At 36.7% G+C, this 23,986-nt stretch overlaps 1 protein-coding gene across 2 annotated transcripts; it reads right to left on the bottom strand.

Moving 5' to 3' along the window:
* Positions 1 to 353: 353 nt before the first annotated feature.
* On the bottom strand, positions 354 to 12,132 carry LOC143851848 (uncharacterized). 2 transcript variants are annotated; one of them, XM_077361349.1, is made up of 5 exons: positions 11,766 to 12,132; positions 2,191 to 2,255; positions 2,046 to 2,101; positions 1,183 to 1,957; positions 354 to 957 (listed from the first exon to the last, which is right to left on the bottom strand). In XM_077361349.1, exons 1-5 carry the CDS (start codon positions 11,932 to 11,934, stop codon positions 574 to 576), a joined length of 1,449 nt encoding a protein of 482 aa, XP_077217464.1. In that variant the 5' UTR covers positions 11,935 to 12,132; the 3' UTR covers positions 354 to 573. The 2 variants fall into 2 exon arrangements, with proteins under 2 accessions (XP_077217464.1, XP_077217463.1); XM_077361348.1 differs by having other exon boundaries at positions 354 to 1,957.
* Positions 12,133 to 23,986: the final 11,854 nt, after the last annotated feature.

The following is a 23,986-nucleotide window of genomic DNA, read 5'->3' as shown; positions in this document are numbered from 1 at the left end:
AAAGAAGCTCTAAACACCACCACTTAATTTCTCAAGCTTAAAGCCAAAAGGATCTGGTGCTCTAAATTCTAAACACTACCACGTGATTTGTAAGCATCATAATAAATGGTTTCTGTTACTTAGAGCTATAAAAACAAATTATTAAAATTCAAGAGAGAGAGAGAGAGAGAGCTACAGAAATATTATGAGACATACATTCATACCTAAGGTTTCAATGATCATATGACAAAGAAAAAGGATTTATAAAGAACATTTAGAAGGTAGGATCATGTAAAATAATAAGAGGAATGATGCTCTAAACACCACCAGTTGATTTCTCAAGCTTAGAGGCAGAAGGATTTGATGCTCTAAACACTATGAATCAATCATTACAACTGCTCTAAAAATTCCTACAATGGTTCAGTGAGACCTATCCAACTAAAGTTCCGTACTTCCGAAGCAAACAGGATAACCTTCACTCCTATAATTAAGCACTTAGACTCCTACAATTAAGCATGACAGACTCCACTAGATAGACTCCTATCCAGCTAAAGTTTATCCCACCCTACTTTCAAAGAAAACAGTCCCCTACTTCTACCATACGTCCTTCCACTTGGGTCTCTTCACCGCACTAAAAGGCAATGGAGTTGCTACTTTTGGATTATGAAGGCTTTGAATGGGTTTCTTCATCCCACTGAAAGGCAAACGATTCTGAATGGGTTTCTTCATCCCACTAAAAGGCAAACGATCCTGGCCAATTGCCTTTTCAGTTTTCACCACTCCATTCTTTGGCAATGGAGCAGTTACTTTTAGATTCTCAAGGCTTTGAATGGGTTTCTTCATCCCACTGAAAGGCAAACGAACCTGGCCAATTGCCTTTTCAGTTTTCACTACTCCATTCTTTGGCAATGGAGCAGCTACTTTAGGATTCTCACGGATTTGAATGGGTTTCTTCATCCCACTGAAAGGCAAACGAACCTGGCCAATTGCCTTTTCAGTTTTCACCACTCCATTATTTGCCAATGCAGCTATTTTTCGATTCTCAAGGCTTTGAATGGGTCTCTTCATCCCATTGGAAGGCAAACGAACATGGAGAATTGCCTTTTCAGTTTTCACCACTCCATTCTTTGGCAATGAAGCAGCTACTTTTGGATTCTCAAGGCCTTGAATGGGTCTCTTCATCCCACTGAAAGGCAAACGAACCTGGCCAATTGCCTTTCCAGTTTTCACCACTCCATTCTTTGGCAATGGAGCAGCTACTTTTGGATTCTCACAGATTTGGATGGGTTTCTTCATCCCACTGAAAGGCAAATGAACCTGGCTAATTGCCTTTTCAGTTTTCACTACTCCATTCTTTGGCAATGGAGCAGCTACTTTAGGATTCTCACGGATTTGAATGGGTTTCTTCATCCTACTGAAAGGCAAACGAACCTGGCCAATTGCCTTTTCAGTTTTCACCACTCCATTATTTGCCAATGCAGCTACCTTTCGATTCTCAAGGCTTTGAATGGGTCTCTTCATCCCATTGGAAGGCAAACGAACATGGAGAATTGCCCTCTCAGTTTTCACCACTCCATTCTTTGGCAATGAAGCAGCTACTTTTGGATTCTCAAGGCCTTGAATGGGTCTCTTCATCCCACTGAAAGGCAAACGAACCTGGCAAATTGCCTTTTCAGTTTTCACCACTCCATTCTTTGGCAATGGAGCAACTACTTTTGGATTCTTAAGGCTTTGAATGGGTTTCTTCATCCCACTGAAAGGCAAACAATTCTGGCCAATTGCCTTTTTACTTTTCACCACTCCATTCTTTGGTAATGGAGTAGCTACTTTTGGATTGGGTTCCAGATTTGGTGTCACTAATTTGTACCTTGGAGGATCATTAGATGCTTTCATTGTCTTCCTGATCATGTTTAATATTGCCATCCTTTCCTTGGCAGATTTCGCAGGTGCAGGAAGTGGACGACATCTCGCAGTGCAACTGAAAGGCAAAGGAGATTTTGTCATTGAATTGTTCATGGGAAATTGAAGAAATAATAATAATTCAATGTTTAAAGAACTTAAAATACCGTGATGTTTGTCCCTTTAGTGAGTTTTGAAGTCTTAGGCTCCTCGCTGCCATGACCTGCACGATTTAAGACTCAAGATGTCATGAAGTTACATGAACAACAATATCATCCATTCACGTAGGACAAAGAGTGAGGCATAACATACCCGAAGTTCAAATTTTCTATGGAGAATATCAGGATCATCTTCTTCATCATGCTTTTGGTTGCATCCTGTAACACAATACCCCAGAAAGCACATCCATAAATTTCATATTTATAATTCAAGAGAAAGCATAAAACTCGAATAAAAGCATTCAAACATTTTAAAATCAGAGAGAGAATTTGAATGGAAGTTACATAGGAATAAGAAAGAGCGTTAGTAAACATGTGCAATCAGTTGAATTTAAGATAAAATCAGAAACTGCATACGGCATCAGTGCAACAGAGTTTCAAGATTCTCTCCAAAGAGATGAGAACGATTGCTCATGCATAAGGAATTACTATGCAGAAAAAGGTAAAAAGGGAAAAGATCAGGGAGAATTCAAAGATTATGTAATAGCTTACAGAGTTGAGGATTCAAATTTTGTCTGTGAACATGATGCCAAAGAGGATGAGTCTCTTGTGAACTATGATGAGACAAACGTCTATTGTGAGAAGGCTCAAGAAGCTGAAAGGAAGAGAAACAAGAACCAATCAAGCTGTCAAGGAAGAAGTTGAATGTGAAGATCAGGGAGAAATTTGGATTGATCAAGAGGAAATTAATTGCAAAGATCACGATCAAGTGGAGGAGGTGAAAGTATGTGGTGAATCAGCTCAAAGGGAAAATGAAGATACGAGAACAAAATTTGAATCTGAGGAATGTGAAGCAGCTGCCCATATCGAGCCTAACAAAGCCTCGGAACAAGAAAATGAGGAAATGAGTGCAGCTATCTGTGCTTGAAATGTCCAAGCTCAAGAAAATGAGGAATTGAGCAATGGCCCAAGTTCCACTAGCAGGGAGGGAATCTGTAGATGATAGTACAGTGGGGATTGAAGATAATTCTTAGATTGAAATGTGCTGCATGGAAAGTCTAAGGAAGTGGAAGGTTTTGGGAGTAGAGAACTTTAACATATGAAGCTCTGGCAGCTGCTGAAAATTCTGCTGCAGCTTCTCCTTTTAAGCTTGAGATGGGTCTAGATAACCAAAACTTTGAGGATTGCAGAGAACTTTCCAGGTTGAAAGCATTTGCTAGAACAAGTTCACAGAAAATTAGTGCGTTGGCATATCAAGTTTCTATCCTAAAATGTAGTGCACATTCCCCATACAAGCAGATTGTAGATCGTTTCACTGGATAAGCATGAAGAAGGAGAAAGTAAGGGAGAAAAGTCTTCTAACATAGCATCTAATGGTGAAGCCGATTCTTCAGCCAAATCAAGGGTTAGAAGGCTGGGTTTGGAGTGGTTTGATTTCCTCCTGCCGTAAATTGTATTTTTGTTTTTCTTGTATTTATTCCTTCTGTAATGTTTGTGCCTTTGTGGACCATCTTGGTTCCCTTTAATTCAATATATCACTATTTCAAACAAAAAAAAAACATAGCTTCTAACGAGTTCTGCAACTTGGATACTGATTTGTTTTCAGGACACGATGTAGAAGAGAAAGTGGAAAATTTGGTTTACAAAAATATAGTAGTTGTTGGTTTAACAATGGTAGATGTGTCACCTGTTGAGAGTCATCGCGGACTCTCCACAGTGAAGGAGAGGATGGGTCGGCACGGACGCGGGCCGAGGCGGGCCCACATGGATCTTTCCTATTCTAAACTAGGACTTGTCAAGTTGGTAGTTAGAGTTGATTCTAAATTGGGTTTTGGAAACGAGTAGCTTTAGGATGTTGGATTGTTTTAGGAAACATAATTAGTTACTAATTTTGTTTTGGAAAAGGGTAGTATATAGAAATAGGGAAGTGGTTTAATAGGTTAGTTTCTTATTAGTGTCATGAAATATTCACGAAGATCTGTCATGCAATATCACAACTCGATGAAGAGTCCAAGATTTCAGAGACGGGGATGCAGAGGATTATAATCCGACGATTGAAACCTGAGTACAGTGGTACGGTAAGATAGCGGAGTATCTTGCTACATTCGAAGGGTTGGAGTACAATAGGTTTGTGAAGTTTAGAAATGAACTTAGCATGACTTGCAGAGAGTCAGCAGTGAAGGGGAGTGATAAAAGTTATCGTTGACTCTCCATGGCGCCGGAGGGGATGGGTCGGTGCGGACGGGGCGCGGGCGGACGCGGGCCCACATGGATCTTTCCTAGTCTAAATTAGGATTTGTCAATTTGGTAGTTAGAGTTAGATTCTAATTTGGGTTTTGGAAAGTGGTAGCTTTAGGAGATTGGATTGTCTTAGGAAACATAATTAGTTACTTATTGTGTTTTAGAAAAGGCTAATAAATAGAAATACGAAAGTTTTTTAATAGGTTAGTTTCTAATTAGTGTTTCAAATAGTGTTTTTTGAGGGGGAGTGTTGATGTAGGTTCCATGGATGGAGTGGTGTATTGATGTCTTGTGTTGTCTTGTTGTTGTCGTGTTATAGTCTTGTTGTTGTCTTGTGGGTAGTTGTTCCACATGGAGTTCCTTGTTGGTGCTCCTTTGTTGGTGGTTGTTCTTCCTATTATGTTTTGTCATGGTCTTCGGGTTAGTGTAGTATCGTCCTCCTTGTTGAAGTGTTGTGAGGTTTCCTTAGTTGATTCATTGGTTGGTTGGTTAGTTTCTTTTTTGCATTGTTAGTTGTTGGTTCTTCATGTTGCTAGTTGTTTCCTTCTGCTTAGCGTTTGTTGGTGTGTTGTTGGTGACTTAAGTTGATGTTCTTTCACCATGCTTCGCGTTCTTGGTTAGTTGCTCCTTCTATTTGTTGTTGGTTGGTTGGTTGGTTGGTTTGGTTGGTTGTTTGGTTGGTTTTTTGGTTGGCTGGGTTGGTTGTGGTTGAGGTTGGTTGGGTTGATCGTGGTTGAGATCATTGCTGTTGTGGTTGGTTGGTTCTTCGCGCTTCGTGTTATTGGTGGACTCGCTTTGCGAGTCCTGTTTGTTGATGCTTCTACATGTGTGCAGTTGCCTTGCATAATTTTGCGCATTCATTGTTGCTGTAGAGGTTTGCGTTGCAATCCACTTTATTGGTTCTTCTATATAGTGTGTGTAGTTGCTTTGCGCAGTTTTACGCATTCGTTGTCATTGTAGTGGTTTGCGTTGCAATCCACTTTGTTAGTGGCTATATGCCCGGTCATTTGCGTTGAATTCGGCCTTATTGTTGTTTCTCCCAGGCGACGTGTTGTGTGGCCTTCTTTGGTTGGTTGTTTCCCAAGCGACGTGCTGTGTGGCCATCATTGGTTGGTTGTTGTTGTGGGCTGATTTTCTATCGCCCTGTTGTTGGTTGGTTGTTGGTCCTGGTTGGGCTTCTTCTTCGATATGATGTTCTCTTGATCTCTACTCGTGGTGCTTCGTCGTTGTTCGTGTGCGCGCCTTTGGTGTGCTTATTTTATTCTATGGATCGTTGTTGTTTCCTTGCCGAGGCCCTTTCGTTCGATCGTTATTGGTGTAGATTTGATAGCCGTGCTCTGATTCAGGGGGAGGCTCTATGTTGATCGCTCTGACGGTAATGCTAATTTAGGGGGAGCTCGTTGTTTTTTTGGCCGTTGAACTCGCTGTTGTACTAGTTGTGGCCATGGTCCTTTTTTGTTATGTTTTTTACTATGTATTCACCACACCAGCTTGACGGGGTGTGTTGTACCAAGCTGGCTATGTCTATGGGATTATTGTTTTTCTGTTGTATGGGTATTATAGTTAATTGTTTTAGTTTTCTTTGTAGGAATCTGGAGTGTGGAGTTATACCGTATATACACTCCAGCTTGAGGGGAAGTGTTGAAGGGTATCTTAGTCATTATGTGTAGTGTGAGGGGTATTGTAGCCTTTGTACCATGTTTCCCTACTTTGGACCTATATATACATCATATTAATGGGTGGACTCCTAAGTGGAGAATCTCACCATCTTCACCCTCACACTTCTTCTTCCCCTCTAAACCCTAGCCACATTTCTAACATATATAAAAGGAGAGTGCAAAACGTGAAACAATATGTGAGTGAGAAAAAAAACATGAATAGAGTATTGAAGAGAAGTGGTGTACGGTTTGAGTCTTGGAATAGTATATTTAAGAGAACTCTCTCTCTTCCTCCCTCCTTTTGTGATTTGTGTTATTTGGGTTTTGCTTCTTTTGCTTTTGATCTTGTTTTCAAAAAACTTTGTGCTTTGATCATTGTTTTATATGGAACATAAAGAAAGTGAAAATGTTGACATTACAGAATGTTTCAGAGAAGTGGCAATTGGAAATTCAAATATAGACCAGTTCTCCGCATTTGTTGATCCAGCATAGTATCAAAACGAACACAAAAAAGAATTTGATTTCTGCACAAGTTACTATTTTAAATAGTCCAGAGACTGCTAAAATACTAGAACGATACAAAATAGAAGATGGGGATGCATGTAGGTTGTTGAGAAGATTTCTCGCAATCAAAGAATCCTGGGTTGACAATGTAAAATTCAGAACTCATTGGAAAACCGTAATTTGAAAGATAAAAGTGGATGTGATCAGCAGTGGTTCAATGAAATGTCCATTTCCACAGTAAAAGCTGAGAAAAGGCCAGCAGAGTTTAAATCAAGCCACTGAGACCAATCAAGAGTTTGAAACATTTTTTTCCCATAGGTCGAGAGCATGAAATATTGGCCGATAGTGACAGATATGAGGCAGAACACTCCAATTCTGAAAACGGAGCAGTTGAGCAACCATAAGGTCGGGTAATTGGCGACACCCATGTTGAGAAGGCAACCCTAGACAACTTGCATAGCAGTAGAAAGAGAGAGGAGGAGAGGGTTCACTTTTTCAACCATTGGTTGAAGGATTGAAATGGTTTGGCAGATAGGTGCTGCACTATATTAGAACAAAGGGTTCATTATTTTGATGACATGTTGATTTCAGATGGATTTTTTTTTCTTACATCACTGCAAAACTATTCATCAATATGGACAATCATTTTGTTGAAGACACAAGTGGAAGTGATTCAAGGGTCTAGCATGCATTGTCAACTTCATTTTTAAATATAGATAACACAAAATGATTGATTTTATATCGCAGGACATGCTCCTACTTTTAATTCCACAAAGAAAATGTCGAATCAAGTGAAAGCAATGACAGGTAGAATCAACCAACAATGACAGGTAGAATCAACCAACATATTGCCATGTTGTGCAACAATTTTACTTTACACAAGTTCAATTTTTGGAAAATCTACTAATCAAGGTTTTAAATTTCAGTTTCAGTTATGGTTTCGGTCACCACAGAAATGGGACCTTTTAAGTTTCGGTTGGACATTTTGGTGGAAATCCTGTAAAATCGCCGAAACGTAGGCAAACAATTGCAAATGATAGAGTTTTAAAATGAAACTTCAGGAAATGCTACAATAAACACAAATACAAACTTAGCACATAAGAAATACAGATATAGATAATGTTTTAATAATATAAAATACCAAAAGACATGTATTGTTGAGCAAGTCCGTTCAGTTTTGGTATCATTTCGATGGGGATGGGGATGGAAACATATCAGTCGTTTGTTTCATTGGAAATTTAAAAACATGTTACTAAATCCAACCAAGTAAAACAATGCCAAACATAATCACCAAAACCAACCTATGTTGTGTAAGGATTCAGCTTTAGATAAGTTTTGTGAGTAACGTGGTTCCAGAACCATCAAAATGAGTCAACTAGAGCCAGCCACGACTATTTTAACTATATAAAAAAAAGTTTCAAAAGCAAAGAAGCCTTTGAAAACCTTTAGGATTCAATCAATTTAAACAAAGAGATATGTGTTTCGGAAACATGCATGTCAGATTTAAAAGGGCAGAAATAGTGTCGACCCAAGAAAAATTAATTGGAAGAAAATTTTCAGATCCAAGAAAAATTAAAAGGAAGAACCATTCAAGAAGTTGAATGTGAAGATGAAAAAGGGAGGGCAAAACAGACAAATATGGCAAAAAAACAACAACATGCAAATGAAAAAAAAAAAAACTTACCGAGGCATGTGGAAAAGGGTATTATATAGAAATAGGAAAGTGGTTTAATAGGTTAGTTTCTAATTAGTGTTTCGATAGTGTTTTTTTGGAAAGTAGAGGGGATTGTATAGCATGGGTAGTTTCAATACGTGTTTGAGTGCCTTTGCTTATATGCAGAGAGAGAGAGAGAGAACATGAATGAAATAATGAAGTGAGAGTAAACATGAAAAAGTGGAAAAAAGAGAGGAGTGTGAAACGTGAACTCTTTGTTATTAAGAAGTTGTGTATGGTTGCTGCCATCAACAGTATTCAAGAGAAATTTTCCCTCTCTCTCTTCCCTCTTCTCCTTTTGTTGTGATCTTTTGTGTTGTGGGTTTAGTGCTTCTGCTTGATCTTTGTTTTTAACAAGTGGTATCAAAGCTTTTGTGCTTTGATCTTGATTTTCTACATCAGCAAGCAAAGGTGAAACAGCTAGAGAAGTTGCACCAGTGATCATTGGACAGATTTTAGAATAGGAACATATTGGAAAAGAAAGGTTACTATTGTGTGTGGCTGTGTGTTCTGAAAAGGTCACGGTCCTAACGGACATGGGTAATGGGAAGTGTTAATGGGCTTTTTAGTCTTTAAAAGTAGTTTTGATTTAGAAAGTGTGATTTCTAATTAGTTTAAATGGGTTGGGCAAATCGAAAAGGAAACATGGTAATATGGTAGTTTATATTATTTTTATTTTACGGTTAGTTTTAAATGTAACTGTTGAAGGGTATTATAGTCATGGTTTTAAATTTCGATCGGATTTTGTCGGGACCGAAACGAAATTGCACCGAAACGGAAATTCCCGAAATGTACCAAATTTCGGTCGAAATTTCGGTGAAATAATAGATAAAATAATATTATTTTAATCCTTTACCAAATTTCAACCGAAATTTCGGTTTTGGGAAAGACCGAAATTTCGCCCGAAACCGAAATTTAAAACCTGCGCAGCTGCGCTAGGAGTTATCTGCACATTAGTGGCTTATAAAGCCACCGATTGGTTCGTATGGCGGGTCCACCTTTGCGGGGTCCAAAAAAGCGACCAATTGGTGGCTTTATAAGCCACTAATGCGCAGGTAACTCCCTGCGCAGCTGCGCACGAACACTTTTCTCTCTCTCTCTCTCTCTCTCTCTCTCTCTCTCTATATATATATATATATATATATATATATATATATATATATATATATATTATATGGGAGCTCCCTAAGGAAACTCCATATTCACTCTTCTTCTTCTTCCTTATCAACAATAACATGGTATAAGAGCTGATCCAATAAACAAAATTCAAAAAAGGAAGGAAACCTAGCCGCATCTCTCCACCTCTCCCGCATCTCTCTCCTTGTCGTAAAATCTTGCTAAGGAAACCTTGCCGTAAAACTCTCGCGCGCGTGCATCCCTTTCATTCACATACAAAGGGACTGCTCCTAGCATAAGCGGTAAAGAAGGAGGTAGACTCAAACAAAGTGACGTCGGTGGAAACAAATATCGGCGAAGTCGAGGACGGTAACTCCGATCACTTTTCTGGGTACGAAAGTAGCACAGAAAGACACAACGCTCCGCCTGAGGATCCAATTTATCTAGCCCTGGGGTAAGGGTGTGAACAAAGCAAACACAGCCAAAGACTCTTGAAACAGTATGTGAGTGAGAGAAAAAGTGTGAATAGAGTATTGAAGAGAAGTGGTGTACGGTTTGAGTCTTGGAATAGTATATTCGAGGGAACTCTCTCTCTCTCTCTCTCTCTCTCTCTCTCTCTCTCTCTCCCTTTGTGATTTGTGTTATTTGGGTTTTGCTTCTTTTGCTTTTGATCTTGTTTTCAACAAGTAATATCAAAGCTTTGTGCTTAGATCTATGCTTTCCACAGAACATAAAGAAAGTGAAAATGTTGAGGTTACGAAATGTTTCAAAGAAGTGGCAATTGCAAATTCAAATATAGACCAGTTCCTCTCAGCTGGATCAATGTTTCAAAGAAGTGCCAATTGCAAATTCAAATATAGATCAGTTCCACGCATTTGTTGATCAAGCATAGTATCAAAATGGACACAAAAAGAATTTGATTTCTGCACAAGTTACTAATTTAAATAGTCCAGAGACTGCTAAAATACTAGAACGATACAAAATAGAAGACGGTGATGCATGTAGGTTGTTGAGATGATTTCTCACACTCAAAGAATCCTGGGTTGACAATGTAAAATTCAGAACTCATTGGAAAATTGTAATTTAGAAGATAAAAGTGGATCTGAACAGCAATGGTTCAATGAAATGTCCATTTCCACAGTAAAATCTGAGAAAAGGCCAGCAGAGTTGAAATCAAGACACATACCAATTGAGAGTTTGAAACATTTTTTCTCATAGGTCGAGAGCTTGAAATATTGGCCAATAGTGACTGATATGAAAGAGAACACTCCAATTCTGAAGAGGGAGCAGTTGAGCAACCACAAGGTCGGGTAATCAGCAACACCCATGTTGAGAAGGCAACCCAAGACAACTTGCATAGCAGTAGAAAGAGAGAGGAGGAGAGCGTTCACTTATTCAACCATTGGTTGAAGGATTGAAAAGGTTTGGCAGATAGGTGCTGCACTATATTAGAACAAAGGGTTCATTATTCTGATGACATGTTGATTTTAGATGGATTTGTTTTCTTACATCACTGCAAAACTGTTCATCAATATGGAAGTGATTTTGTTGAAGATACAAGTGGAAGTGATTCAAGGGTCTAGCATGCATTGCCAACTTCATTTTTAAATATGGATAACACAAAATGATTGATTTTATATCGCAGGACAATGAAGTGAAAGCAATGACAGGTAGAATCAACCAACACATTGCCATGTTGTGCAACAATTGTACTTTAGACAAGTTCAATTTTTGGAATTTCTTAAATTTCAGTTTCAGTTATGGTATCGGTCATCACGAAAATGGGACCTTTTCAGTTTCGGTCGGACATTTCGGTGGAAATCCGCAGGCAAACAATTGAAAATGATAGAATTTTAACATGAAACTTCAGGAAATGCTACAATAAACACAAATACAAACTTACCACATAAGACAAATATCTATACATAATGTTTTAATAACATAAAATCCCAAAAGACATGTGTTGTCACGCAAGTCCGATAATTCAATACATACCATCTGTAATTCATATAAATATTTATACATAGTACAAACACCGCATTTCACATGCAATTCATAATGAGTCAACTAGAGCCAGCCACGACTATTTTAACTATATATAAAAAAAAAAGATTCAAAAGCAAAGAAACCTTTGAAAACCTTTAGGATTCAATCAATTGAAATTGCAATATTCTATCAAATTCAAACAGAGCAACAAAAATTTGGGTTCAATAAACAGAAAATTGGGTTCAATAAACAGAGAGATAAGCATGCATGTCAGATTTAAAACAAATGTCTATACTCTATAGCAAGAATTGTCAAGAAGATGAAAAGGGCAGAAACAGAGTCGACCCAAGAAAAATTAAGTGGAAGAAAAGTTTCAGTTCCAAGAAAAATTAATTGGAAGAACCATTCAAGAACTTGAACGTGAAGATGAAAAAGACAAGAAAAAGGGGGGGAAACAGACAAAAATGGCAAAAAAAAAAACATGCAAAAGAAAAAAAAAAAAAAACTTACCGAGGCGTGTGCAAAACCATTCTTTATCATCCTCAACGGATCGATCCGGGTTTGTTAAGTCGACGAACATTGGTGCAGAGAAATTTTCATAAAACTCGTCGAACTCAAATTCGTAAGTTTCATTTGGATTAAAGTGACAGAACTCTTCGTCATAGTGATCAAACTCCATTTCTGTCTGAGAGAGACAGATAGCAAGAAAGATAGATTAGAGAGAGAGAGAGAGAGAGAGAGAGAAGAGATTGCAAGAAAGAGGGATTAGAGAGAGAAACAGAAGAGATTAGAGAGAGAAAGAGAGGAGATTAGAGAGAGAAAGAGCAAGAGCAAGAAAGAGAGATTAGAGAGCGCGGAGAGCTGAGAGAGAGGGAGAATTAAGAATAGATTGAGAGTCGGTGTCTTTCTTTCCTCTCTCGCTGAAGGAATTTATTTATAGCTCTTTATTTCTATTGGTAAGTGATATATTCACCCCCCCTTTTTTTACTTGGGGACATCCCCGTCTAGTGTATTTATGACTGTTCTTTTACACTAGAGAGGGCTGTCCCAAGTAACAAAAAAGGGTCGAATTTACCCTTTACCATATTATTAAAATCTACTGATAATAGCACTACTGTGCTTGAATAATTGCACGAACTAAGCTTGTCTTTTCTCTTTCAATTATGTTCTTTTTACTGTTATAAGTGTTTCAATAATAAAAGACAAGATAAGTTTCTGCCCTTATCAAAACATTGTAGTGCGAAAATCAATAGGCATATTAAAAGGTTGGCGGCTATCTTTCTTTTGACATTTCATGTTTTCTCTACTTCACACAAATAAAATCAAGACCGTTGATCTTGTTGATCCTCGTGAGCTGACCCACGTGACATCTAGTCCTATGCAGGCCTGTTTGGATTGCAGGAAAAAACATTTCTCAAGAAATTTTTTCCTAGGAAATATTTTTTTGTTTCCACAGATTATGGGGAAATGATAAATTTTGAGTATAATCATTATAACTTTAAAGGTTCCTCCCGTGAACAAACGTTGAATTGTGGTTGTTCATGTCACTTTTATTTCTATGTAATAAAACAATGGAAAAGCAAAATGTTTTTCTTTTCCAAACTTTTCTTGAAATTTCATGGAATCAAAACAAGGAGCAGAGGAGGCCTGATGTGTCAAGGAGATATGATCATCCCACATAAGTGGAAACAATGGCGGTGGACCGGAACTGTGATCATAGTAGGGGTGCAACTTGGGTCGGGTTCAACCCAATTTTGAGTCGGGTTCGGTTGGCATTTCCTCGGGTTGGGTTGGGTTGGGTTAGGGATGGCTTTTCCAAACCCGATTTAATTTCAAGTTGGGTTAGGGATGATGCCTTGGCAGCCCGACTCGACCGGCACCCGACCTTTGTCCTCTAATTTTATCTTGATTTTCTTTTTGTTATTGTATTTTTCTATCTGGCACGAACTAAACTTGTCTTTTCTTTTTTAACTACTTGCAGTCCTGTGCGATGCACGGGGCAACGAAAAATTATGTTCTTGAAATAATTTTTACTAAAACTTAAGAGCAAAACAGCCCAGAATAGAATACCAGATGTTAAGGTGTAGAATTCCTTTTTTATAGGTGTAGATTGCGAAACATTAGTATAGAATTCCGTTTATAGATATAGATGAGAGATTTTAGCATCTATTTTCTCTTTAAGAGAAATGGAGTACACTAAAGAGGGAATATAGAACGATTTGTTTTTCTAGAAAGAACTTTTGGAATTCCAAAAGTGTAAAACGGTGTGCAACATCCCCTTAAAGCGTTTTTAATTTCAGAATGCAGTGGGGGTGCCACCTGGCGCCACTCCAGCTTACCACATTCAGCTATATATATATATAGGAAATTAAAACGGAAAACATTAAAAAAGTGCATAAATTCAAACCATAAGGTACGACACAACTGATTATGGGTGTAGACGGTTTTCATTAGGAAAGGAATTGGGAATTGTGTAACTAATATTAAAAAAGGGAAAATGATCAAAAAATGGGATTTTTAACTGAAAATCTCAAAAAAGGGTTGAGTTGGCTAAATTCTTCGAAAGGGGTGAAACGCATCCCAAGGCATGTTTTAAGACAAAAATGCCCTTGAGTTGCTTGTCCCTCCAAGAAGGTAAGAAATGGATCCCAATGCATTTCACCTAACCTCTACCTTTTTACCTTCTTCTTCCCCACGCCAACTGATGAAACTCCATTGCCTGTTGTAAAACTCCATTGAAATTACATTGCAGACCGATGAAATTCCCCTTGAGAATATCTGGATTTTATTGGATCTCTTTATTTTCTTTGGCTATGAAACCTAAGGTTCTCTAGTAGTCCATTGTCATACATTTGCTTAGGTTTCACATGTTCCTTACAATGCTATGGTGTATTGTCATAATCTTGTTTTGTTTGTTAGGGTTTTGTTATGGTTTTGTTAGGCATTTGTTATTGTCATCATCCTCTTTACAATGCTATGATATATTTTCATCATCTCCCTATCTCTCTATTGCCCTCTATGTTTCTATTTAGAGTAAACCCGGATGAAACTCATGTCTATACAATTAGAAGCACTATTTAAATGTGTAGAAGCAATATTTTGTTCTCGGAACCACTATTGATATGTGGGAACCAATATTTAGTCCTCTCAACCACTAAGTAGTGGTTCCAATGATTTGAATAGTGGTTCTGAATGTGGAAATACAGTGAGGACCCTATGTAGAAGATCAGAACCACTATTTAAACACTGAGGTAATCTATTTATACCGTCCTAACCACCATGTAGACCTCCAAATCACTATATAGTGGTTCCGACAGTATAAATAGTGAGAATAAAAGGTTATGCAATCAAAACCACTATAAAAAGTGACAATCAGTGTATAAATAGGGGATTAAACACTCATTACCAGTAATTATACGTAGGAACCACTATTTACCACTATATAGTAGTTCTGAGGTATAAATAGTGGTTCTGAGGTATAAATAAAGGTTCACACATTCTACTGGTATTTCATTTGATGTCAAAGTTGCAATGAATTTATGAACAATGGGTTAAATAGTTGTCTAAACACTCAGATCTTATGATGGTTCATAGTTTAGATGGCCTAATACTTGTTCCTAGAGTTTAAATTGTGAGATTGAAAAAGTTATTCACTCAAAACCGCTATAAAAAGTGAGAATGGGTGTATTTATAGGATTTTAAACACTCAAAACCACTAATTATACCTAGGAACCACTGCTTACCACTATGTAGTGATTTCGAGGTATAAATAGTGGTTCCAAGGTATAAATAGTGGTTCCATAGTAGAAATATTGCTTCACACAATCTAATGGTATTTCATTGGGTGTCAAAGTCGCAATGAATTTATGAACAATGGGTTAAATAGTTGTCTAAACACTCAGATCTTATGGTGGTTCATAGTTTAGATGGCCTAATACTTGTTCTGAGAGTTTAAATTGTGAGATTGAAAAAGTTATGCACTCAAAACACTATAAAAAGTGAGAATGAGTGTATTTATAGGGTTTTAAACACTCAGAACCACTAATTATACCTAGGAACCACTATTTACCACTATGTAGTGGTTCCGAGGTATAAATATTGGTCCATACATTCTGATAGTATTTTATTGGGTCTCAAAGTTGTCATGAATTTATACACAGTGGTTTAAACACTAAGAACCACATTGAGATGAAAGGAACGACAATTAAATCCTTGCAAGCACTAATTGTGGTTTCAAGATTCATGTGAACCACAATTACAGTCAAAACCACTATAAAAAGTAAGAATGAGTGTATACATAGTGGTTTAAACACTCAGAACTACTAATTATACAGTGAGAACAACTATTTATACCTCGAAACCACTATTTACTACTAAGTAGTGGTTCCGAGGTATAAATAGTGGTTCCAAGGTATAAATAATGGTTCATAGATTCTAATAGTATTTCATTTGATCCATTATCCTTTTTGGAGTGCTTTTGGATCTCAATTTCTGATTCCAGGTCACAATCTATTTTGAGTCGAGTGGGACCATCCATCAAAGTGTCCTAAGTCCGACTTATATTGTACATAGTTAGCGCTTAGAGTTAGAGATCAAGAGAAAGTGAAAAGAAACTCGAGAAGATGGACAATTTTTATCCAAACAAAAATACAGAACATAAAATGATGTTTGAAGTTTTGAGTTTGTTTTCCATAGGCTGATCCTCGCCCTTGAATCTATAGAGGTTTCCATAATACGAATTTTCTCTATGGATTGGACGGCTAGGATCACCTCCTATGGAAATGATTTTTTGGGCACAACCTATTTGCATTGTGGCCCATCTAATGGACGTTTTGGATCATCCTATGGTGTGACCCGTACAATACTTTTTGAAAAATGCAGGAGTATACGGGTTTACACCTTATAAAAACTCTTTCTCATGAAGAAACAAATAGGTCTTCCCTACCACCAAGTCAAAAGGCAAGCGTATTTATGTAGTTGAACACAATTTCTAGAATGTACAGCCCACACCATAGGATGATCCAAACTGCCCAATTGATGGGCCACAACATAAATAGGCTGTGCCCCAAAAATTATTTCCATAGATGATCCCAACCGTTCGATCTATAGAAGTTTCCATAATCTGAGTCCCTCTTTAGATGGGATGGTTAGAATCATCCTATGGAAATGATTTTTGGGGCTCAATCTATTTACGTTGTGGCCCATCAATTGGGCAGTTTGGATCATCCTATGGTATGGGCTGTGTAGTCCACTTAGAAAAATATGGGCTGAATTCATCCTAGAAGGGGGCTGTACAATGGAGTTTTACGAAAGGCAATGGACTTTCAACACTTGGCGTGGGAAAGAAGAAGGTTAAAAAGGTGAATAGGGTTTGTGAAATGCATTGGGATCTGTTTCTCAAAAAAGGTGAAGGGAAAAGCAAGTAAATGTCATTCTTGTCTTAAAACATGCCTTGGGATGCGTTTCATCCCTTCCTGAGAATTTAGCCAACTCAACCCTTTTTTGAGATTTTCAGTTAAAAATCCCATTTTTTCTCATTTTCCCTAAAAAAAAGGTAAAACACATATTTAAAAAAAATCAGGAATATCAAATCGAGGAAAATTTGGAAATATGATCCGTCAGTTTTGCTATTTCTATAGCCATTCTACTTCCGTAAAATATTTTGGTTTGCCATTCTCTGATTTATTGCAAATTTATTAGCTATCAATAGCAGCCCTAAAAGGAATAAAATTGTTTTGTTTTCCATTCTCTGCTTTTTTATAGATTTATTAGCGCTTAATAGCAGCCTTAAAAGAAACAAAATCATTTGGTTTTCCAATCTCTGATTTATTGCAGATGTATTAGCTATTATTAGCATACCTAAATGAAACAAATTCCTTTCTATACACATACGTTCGGTGTATATTACCCTTTCTCTTAAAAGAGACTATACACAGAAGTTGCGTGTATAGGAGGGGGACACGTGGCAACACCACATTGAACCACATTCAGCTTTACTTATATACTAGTTGCAGTCTCGTGCGATGCACGGGTCGACGAAAAAATTATGATCTTGAAATATTTTTCCTTATACTGCAAAACAACCCAAAATAGTTCTTATAAGACATTAAAACAGTAAAAACTAAAGTCCAAAATAGAATGACATTCTCGAAATAGAAAGAATTTAAACAAATTAGAAATTATTTTATATCTACCAATATAATTAAATGAAAATAAGGAAATAAAATCTTTTGAAGAATCTTTAGAAGAATAAGAAAATATGTAAAAAAGATAAAGCATAAACATTAGGCAAAAGAAATAGAGAGATTGTGGAAGAAACAAACCTCGCTTGATAACTTCGAGTCTGCCAAAATATATGGTGGAAAATGTGTTGTCTTCGTCGATCCTAGATTGGACTTGGTCCAACACAACATGCATAGTACAGCATACACATGACTGAAAAATATTCATCAAGACAAATGCCAAAAACAACTAAAAGCAAAAATATGGGTGTGGAAGAAAAAGAAAAGTAACTCACAGATCTTACCACCCTGAAAGTATTTACTTTTCGTATGAGGGAACCTACAGATGGAGGAGAAGAGAACATGAGAATAGATTGAGATTGCAAGCAACACCTTCAATTGAGAAAAATGGCAAGACGGATTGGAGATGATCATGAGAAGCATGCTCAATTGAGAAGGCAATCAGAAACCAATCAATAATCACATAAGAATAAAAATGAAAAGCCAATCAATAATCACAAAAGGCCCAATCCATAATGACATGGGAAAAGATTGATTTAAGGGTTTAAATGCATATGGAAAGGCACCCAAAGGTTGTAGCAAAACTATAGTGTTTGGAAACAAATCTCCAATAATACCTATTAAAGGAGATCCGTTTCTATCAATAATTCAATATGACAGAGGACACCGATTCTCATTTGCAGAATGTTTTGCATATAATAGCAAGTGATCTTTCCTATTCCCATCATATGCTATAATTAAGGAGATTTGTGGAGAAATTTAAAAAATTTTAAAAATTGATTTACAGATAGGGAGTACCAGCGGAGCCCACCATTTACGCCTCAGCATTTGATTTTGTGGGGCCACCATCTACTTGAACCCATGCATATAGCAAGGGCACCATTTTACACCTCGGACATGTAGCTTGGGTGGGCCTCTAATTTATATCTCATGTTTCGATGGGGTGGGGCCACATTTTACACCTTATGTTTTGATGCCATGGCCCCATCGATATGAGGCTTGCATAATCCGGATATCCTTCTTCTAATGGCCTATGAGTTGTATAAGACATAGCGTGAAAATCTCTCCGTTCAATTTTTTCTAATAATCCATATCTCCTTCATCCAATAGCCTATGACTTATATATGACATAACATGAAAATCTCTCCGTTCAATTGTTTCTAACCATTAGATAGGAACTCTATTACAACCTTATCTTTTTCCAAAATTTGGTGACTTTAAAATAATAAGAAAAATGATTGGATTTAGAGATAGACGAAATTCTCTCTTTATGTCCTATTTTGTAGGTGTGAATAATAAGCAAAGAGATTATTTAGTGAGAGAGAGGGAATTCTCTCTCTATGCGCCAATTCTGTAGGGGTGAAAGTTTTATATAGGAAACGAAGCGTCAGAATAGGAAACACATGGTACTCATGGTATTGATATAATCTATTTAGAAGGGCATTGAAACGAATCGTTCGGTCTTCAAATAAATTCAGGAAAATTAAGGATACGAGAGAGATGATAGGATGGTGATGCATTTTTATAGGGGAAGATATAATTAGATTAGATATTGATGGGCAAGTAGCAAATGATGTCATGCCATATTTCGGTTGATCATTAGATCAATTTATTCATATATTTCGGTTGATCATTAGATCAATTTATTCATATGCAGCCTATTAACCTTATATTTTGAATGAGAAATCTATCCTAAATTATCTAATGAAGATTTACACCCACTTTCCATGGTTTCGAAATCTGAATAAAAAAGTAACCCATACAAAATCTGAACATCAGCTTCAGAGGTCACCCAAAAAAAATGAAGGAACAAACAATGCTTTATCTAACAAAGAAACATACTAATAGCAAGAATATAGGATCAAACCACCAGCAGTGAGATTCTCACCCTTTCCGCAAGAACTCTAATCTCATAAGCAATCATATAAACCGATCCCATTGGCGAAGCAGAATGAGTCTGAACTCGAATCTCATAAGCAATCATATAAACCGATCCCATTGGCGAAGCAGAATGAGTCTCCAAACACAATTGCCGAATCCCATTTTCTTCTTGGCTGAATTATGGGCAAAGGAGTCTCCAATATAGGTGCAGATATAGATGCGTCTGCATCACATCCACCTATAATTTTGTCGCCCTTCATGTTTATTACGGAAGACAAAAAAAAAATAGATATCAAATTTAGTCATTTTCTTTTAAAGAGATTTATAATTTTAAAAAATGTAGATAATCCAAAGTCCAAACCATTCATTATTTAGCCCCAACTTAAATACCTCCAGTAGAAAAATTCACCAGAACCCAAACAGAATGAGTAACTAAACCTATTTTTAATTTCTTCCAAGAAAAAATTCAGATGAAAATAAATAAAAAATTAAACCAAGAAAACACTGACCTTCAGAGAATCGAGTGAGAAAGAGTGCTAACATCCATGGCGACAGAAACGCCTCTGCAACCAATATGAAGCGGCTGATAGAATGGATTCCTCTACCGATGTTATTGGCTATTACTTTTTATATACCAGTTTCCAAATCTAATAAAAAATTATTTAAAGAGGAAAATATTAGAGAGGGAGAGAGAGACTTGAAAGCTGGCTTTGCTCAGGAAGATTTATCATTTTGTGCAGATTTTTTTGGTCATTTTGCGAAAGTTTTTTGGGATTTTGGATTTCTGTGCGATTTTAAAGATAGAAGTGAAACGCAATTTGAAAGGTTTCCAAGGAAAATGGGAAAAATCAACTTCCTTCCTTTTAGAGAAAGTTAATAAAAAGTGAATTCAAGAGAGTCCCATAAATACGGAATATGAAGGTTGCGTGTACGTTTTTTTTTTTTTTGAGAGGAGGTGAAACGGTGTGAGAAAATCTTTGCTAATATACCGGTTGTAGAGGGGTGCCACGTGGCGACACCGGCTTACTTATACGACATTAGATTTGCCGCGTAATTTTGAGATTATATTTCTAATTTTGGGAGGATTTGTAGCGCCAATTCGATATCTCTTAAAGAATATCTCCTCTAATTAAGGCTTTAAATAAATTTCTCTAAAGAATATCTCCTCTAATTAAGGCTTGAAATAAATTTCCTTTATTAGAGAATCAGAGGAGAAACGTAATTTGGGGAGACGTACAGGGGATATAGAAAGCATATTTACAAAGCTTGTTTCTAATACGTATTGTTTCCAAAATTTATGGCATTAATTTGTTGATAGAAGAATACGTGACGTGTGAAACGGTGACATGTCAAACGGTGTGCAACATCCCCTTAAATCGTTTTTCAATTTCGGAATGCAATGGGGGTGCACGTGGCGCAACCTCAGCTTGCAACATTCAGCTTTACATATACTAGTAATACCCGACGTGCGATGCACGACACTGCCAAAAAAGGGCTATGATACCAAGAAAAAAATTAGTTAAAAATATGTAGAAACAATATTTTTAACCACGACTTGCGATGCACGACACGGCCAAAAAAAGGAGTATGATACCCGACGTGCAATGCACCACACGGCAAAAAAAGAGAGAATATGATAACAAAAAAAAATTAGTTAAATATATGTAGAAACAATAAGCAAAAAAGTATGCATAACCATATACCAAGTAATGAAAAAATGCAAAAGAAAGAGTTTTCTAATTACTTTTTCTGGAAAAAAAATATGCACGATACGGTGGAAAACAAGTATATGATACAAAATTTCGTAATTAATTTTTGTGTTAAAAAAAATAAAAATATGCACGACACGGCAAAAAAAGAGTATATGATACAGAATTTCGTAATTAATTTTTGTGTAAAAAAAATAAAAATATGCACGACACGGCCAAAAAAAGTATATGATACGAAAAAATGTTATTTAAAAAATATGTAGAAAAAAGTAAAAATGTAGCTAAAAATAAATATAAAAAAAGTATCATATACTTTTTCTAAAAATATATGCTTTTTATATTTTTCTAAAAATATTTTCTAATGCTTTTTAACAAAGGAGGGAGGTAGGATTGAAATTATGTCGGTTTAATGGGTGTCTTTGTTAAAAAGCATGAAGGAAGGGGTAGGATTTAAAATATGTGGGTTGAATGGGTGCTATTGTTAAAAAGCATAAAGGAGGGGGTAGGATTGAAAATATGTGGGTTGAATGGGTGCTTTTGTTAAAAAGCATAAAGGAGGGGTAGGATTGAAAATATATGTGTTGAATGGGTGTCTTTGTTAGAAAAAGTCAAAAAAAGTGAGGTGTAAATTCCATAGATTTTTCAAAAAATTCAAACAAGCTTGGGCTTTTCCATCCAGCTTATTATAGTAGATATATATATATATATAGAGAGTGGAAAATGATTGTGAGCTTGAAGCTCACATGTGGGCCCACATTGTTAGGATGATCCAAAGCATTCATTTGAAAGGCCCTTACATAGATAGGGTGTGTAGAAAGAATCAGCTCCATAGGATCATCCTAACCCATCCAAAAGTGGAGGGCAAAATGGACAAACACCGTTTGCCACAAATCTACCCATTTTCCCTCCGCTTTTGGAGGGGTTAGGATGACCCAATAGAGCTGATTTTTGGTACACACCCTATCTATGATGGGGCCTTGCAAATGAATGGTTTGGATCACCACAAAAAATGTGGGACCCATGTGTTTGGGCCCTCAAGCTCATATAAGCTATATGAGCTTCAAGCTCACAATCATTTTCCTCATATATATATATATATATATATATATATATATATATATAATAATTAGATTAGGTTCTTTTTAGACAAGATATGTTTATATATATATATATATATATATATATATATATAATAATAATAATAATTAGATTAGGTTCTTTTTAGACAAGATATGTTTCTGCACTTATCAAAACATGGCAGATCCAAAATCAATGGCATATTAAAGCAATTAAAGAAAACAAAAGGTTGGCTATCTTTCTTTGACGTTTCATGTTTGAGTAATGATAGATGCAAGGGCCCTCTTTATGCAAGGACTGGAGAAGGGCCCTTGAATAGATCCACATCATTTTTAAATTCAGTTGAGAAACTGAATTCGGTTGCACTTAATGACGTGGGTGTATTCTAGGGCCCTTCTTTAGCCCTTGCATAAAGAGGGCCCTTGCATCTATCATTCCTCTTCATGTTTTCTCTGCTTCACAAAAAATAAACCCTATGATGTCTTTACCGTTGATCTTGTTGATCATCATGAGCCGACCCACGTGGCATGTTCCATCAATAAGAAAAGATAATCAACTGTTTGAATTTTCATGGCAGGTCTGTTTAGATTGGAGGAAAAACATTTCTCAAGGAATTTTTTTCCTAGAAATTTTTTTCCACAAATTAGAGGGAAATGATAAATTTTGAGGATAATCATTATTACTTGAATTGTGGTTGTTCAAGTCATTTTTATTGATATGTAATAAAACAATGGACAAAATATTTTTATTTTCCAAACTTTTCTTGAAATTTCAAGGAATCAAAACAGGGAGCAGAGGAGGCTTGATGTGTCAAGGAGATACGTCATCCCATCAAAGTGGAATCAATGGCAATGGACCAGAACTGTGACCATAGTTCTGATCAACGGATTCGATCACATCCACATGGAGACCTCGAAAGTAAAGTTAGGGAATGTCCAGAAATATCGATCTTTTGGCATTTTTCTAAATGAAATTTACATGAATTCATTATTAAGCGCAGCTGATAAAAAGATATGGATCGTCCGTATATGGACTCCGGCATGGATGTGCTCATGTGCCATAATAAATAGAGATCGACTAGTACGTTTTCTTAAAAATATAAAGCTAGATTGCTAGGTACAGGATTTAAATAAAAAGAATGTATAGATTTCTTTGATAAGTACTCACTATTCACTAGAATAATCATTATTCGAGTATTAATTTCCTCCTTAGCTATCATTTATAACTTAACAATTCTATCAATTAGAAGCTAAAATAATATTGTTAAACAGTGAGTAGATGAAGAAATTTATATGGACCAACCTTAAGTCTTTATAGATCAAGATCAAGAACACAGTGTATAAATTAATAAATTTTCTTTATGGTCTATAACAAGATTCCAAGCAATGACACGAAATTTAGATAGTTTGAAGTAAGGCAACAAGAAACTCTTACCTAATAAATTTGAGATGAAGAATTGAGAAGAGCTACTGTAGCACTAGAAATTATAGAATACATAGAAACCTTGATGATTTTTTAACACAAAGACACTATGTAGGGAAAAAATTTACAAAACCTTAGTCAATTTAAGTCTGGCTAAATATCTACACCTTATGATTCAAATAAGTCAGGGGTAAAACCGGACCACCATTGATATGCTTACATGTGGCAAGACCTGCGGAGATGGGACAAGACCGCTCGGATAGCCAAGAGCCGAGTACCGACGACACTCCACCTCGCGGAGCAAAGAGACACCTATCATCTGAATAGAAGGCATTTGCCCGAGAAGGGCCCTCGATGCCAAGACCCGTGACCGAGTGCCGCCACGTGATACCGTTACCGT

The sequence above is a fragment of the Tasmannia lanceolata genome, unplaced genomic scaffold (assembly GCF_043159265.1).
Source record: "Tasmannia lanceolata isolate RefF3 unplaced genomic scaffold, GAP_Taslan_0.1 ptg000018l, whole genome shotgun sequence".
NCBI classification, from domain to species: Eukaryota; Viridiplantae; Streptophyta; class Magnoliopsida; order Canellales; family Winteraceae; genus Tasmannia; species Tasmannia lanceolata.
The sequence above is the reverse complement of the archived record's forward strand: the minus strand, read 5'-3'. Positions and strand labels throughout refer to the sequence as shown.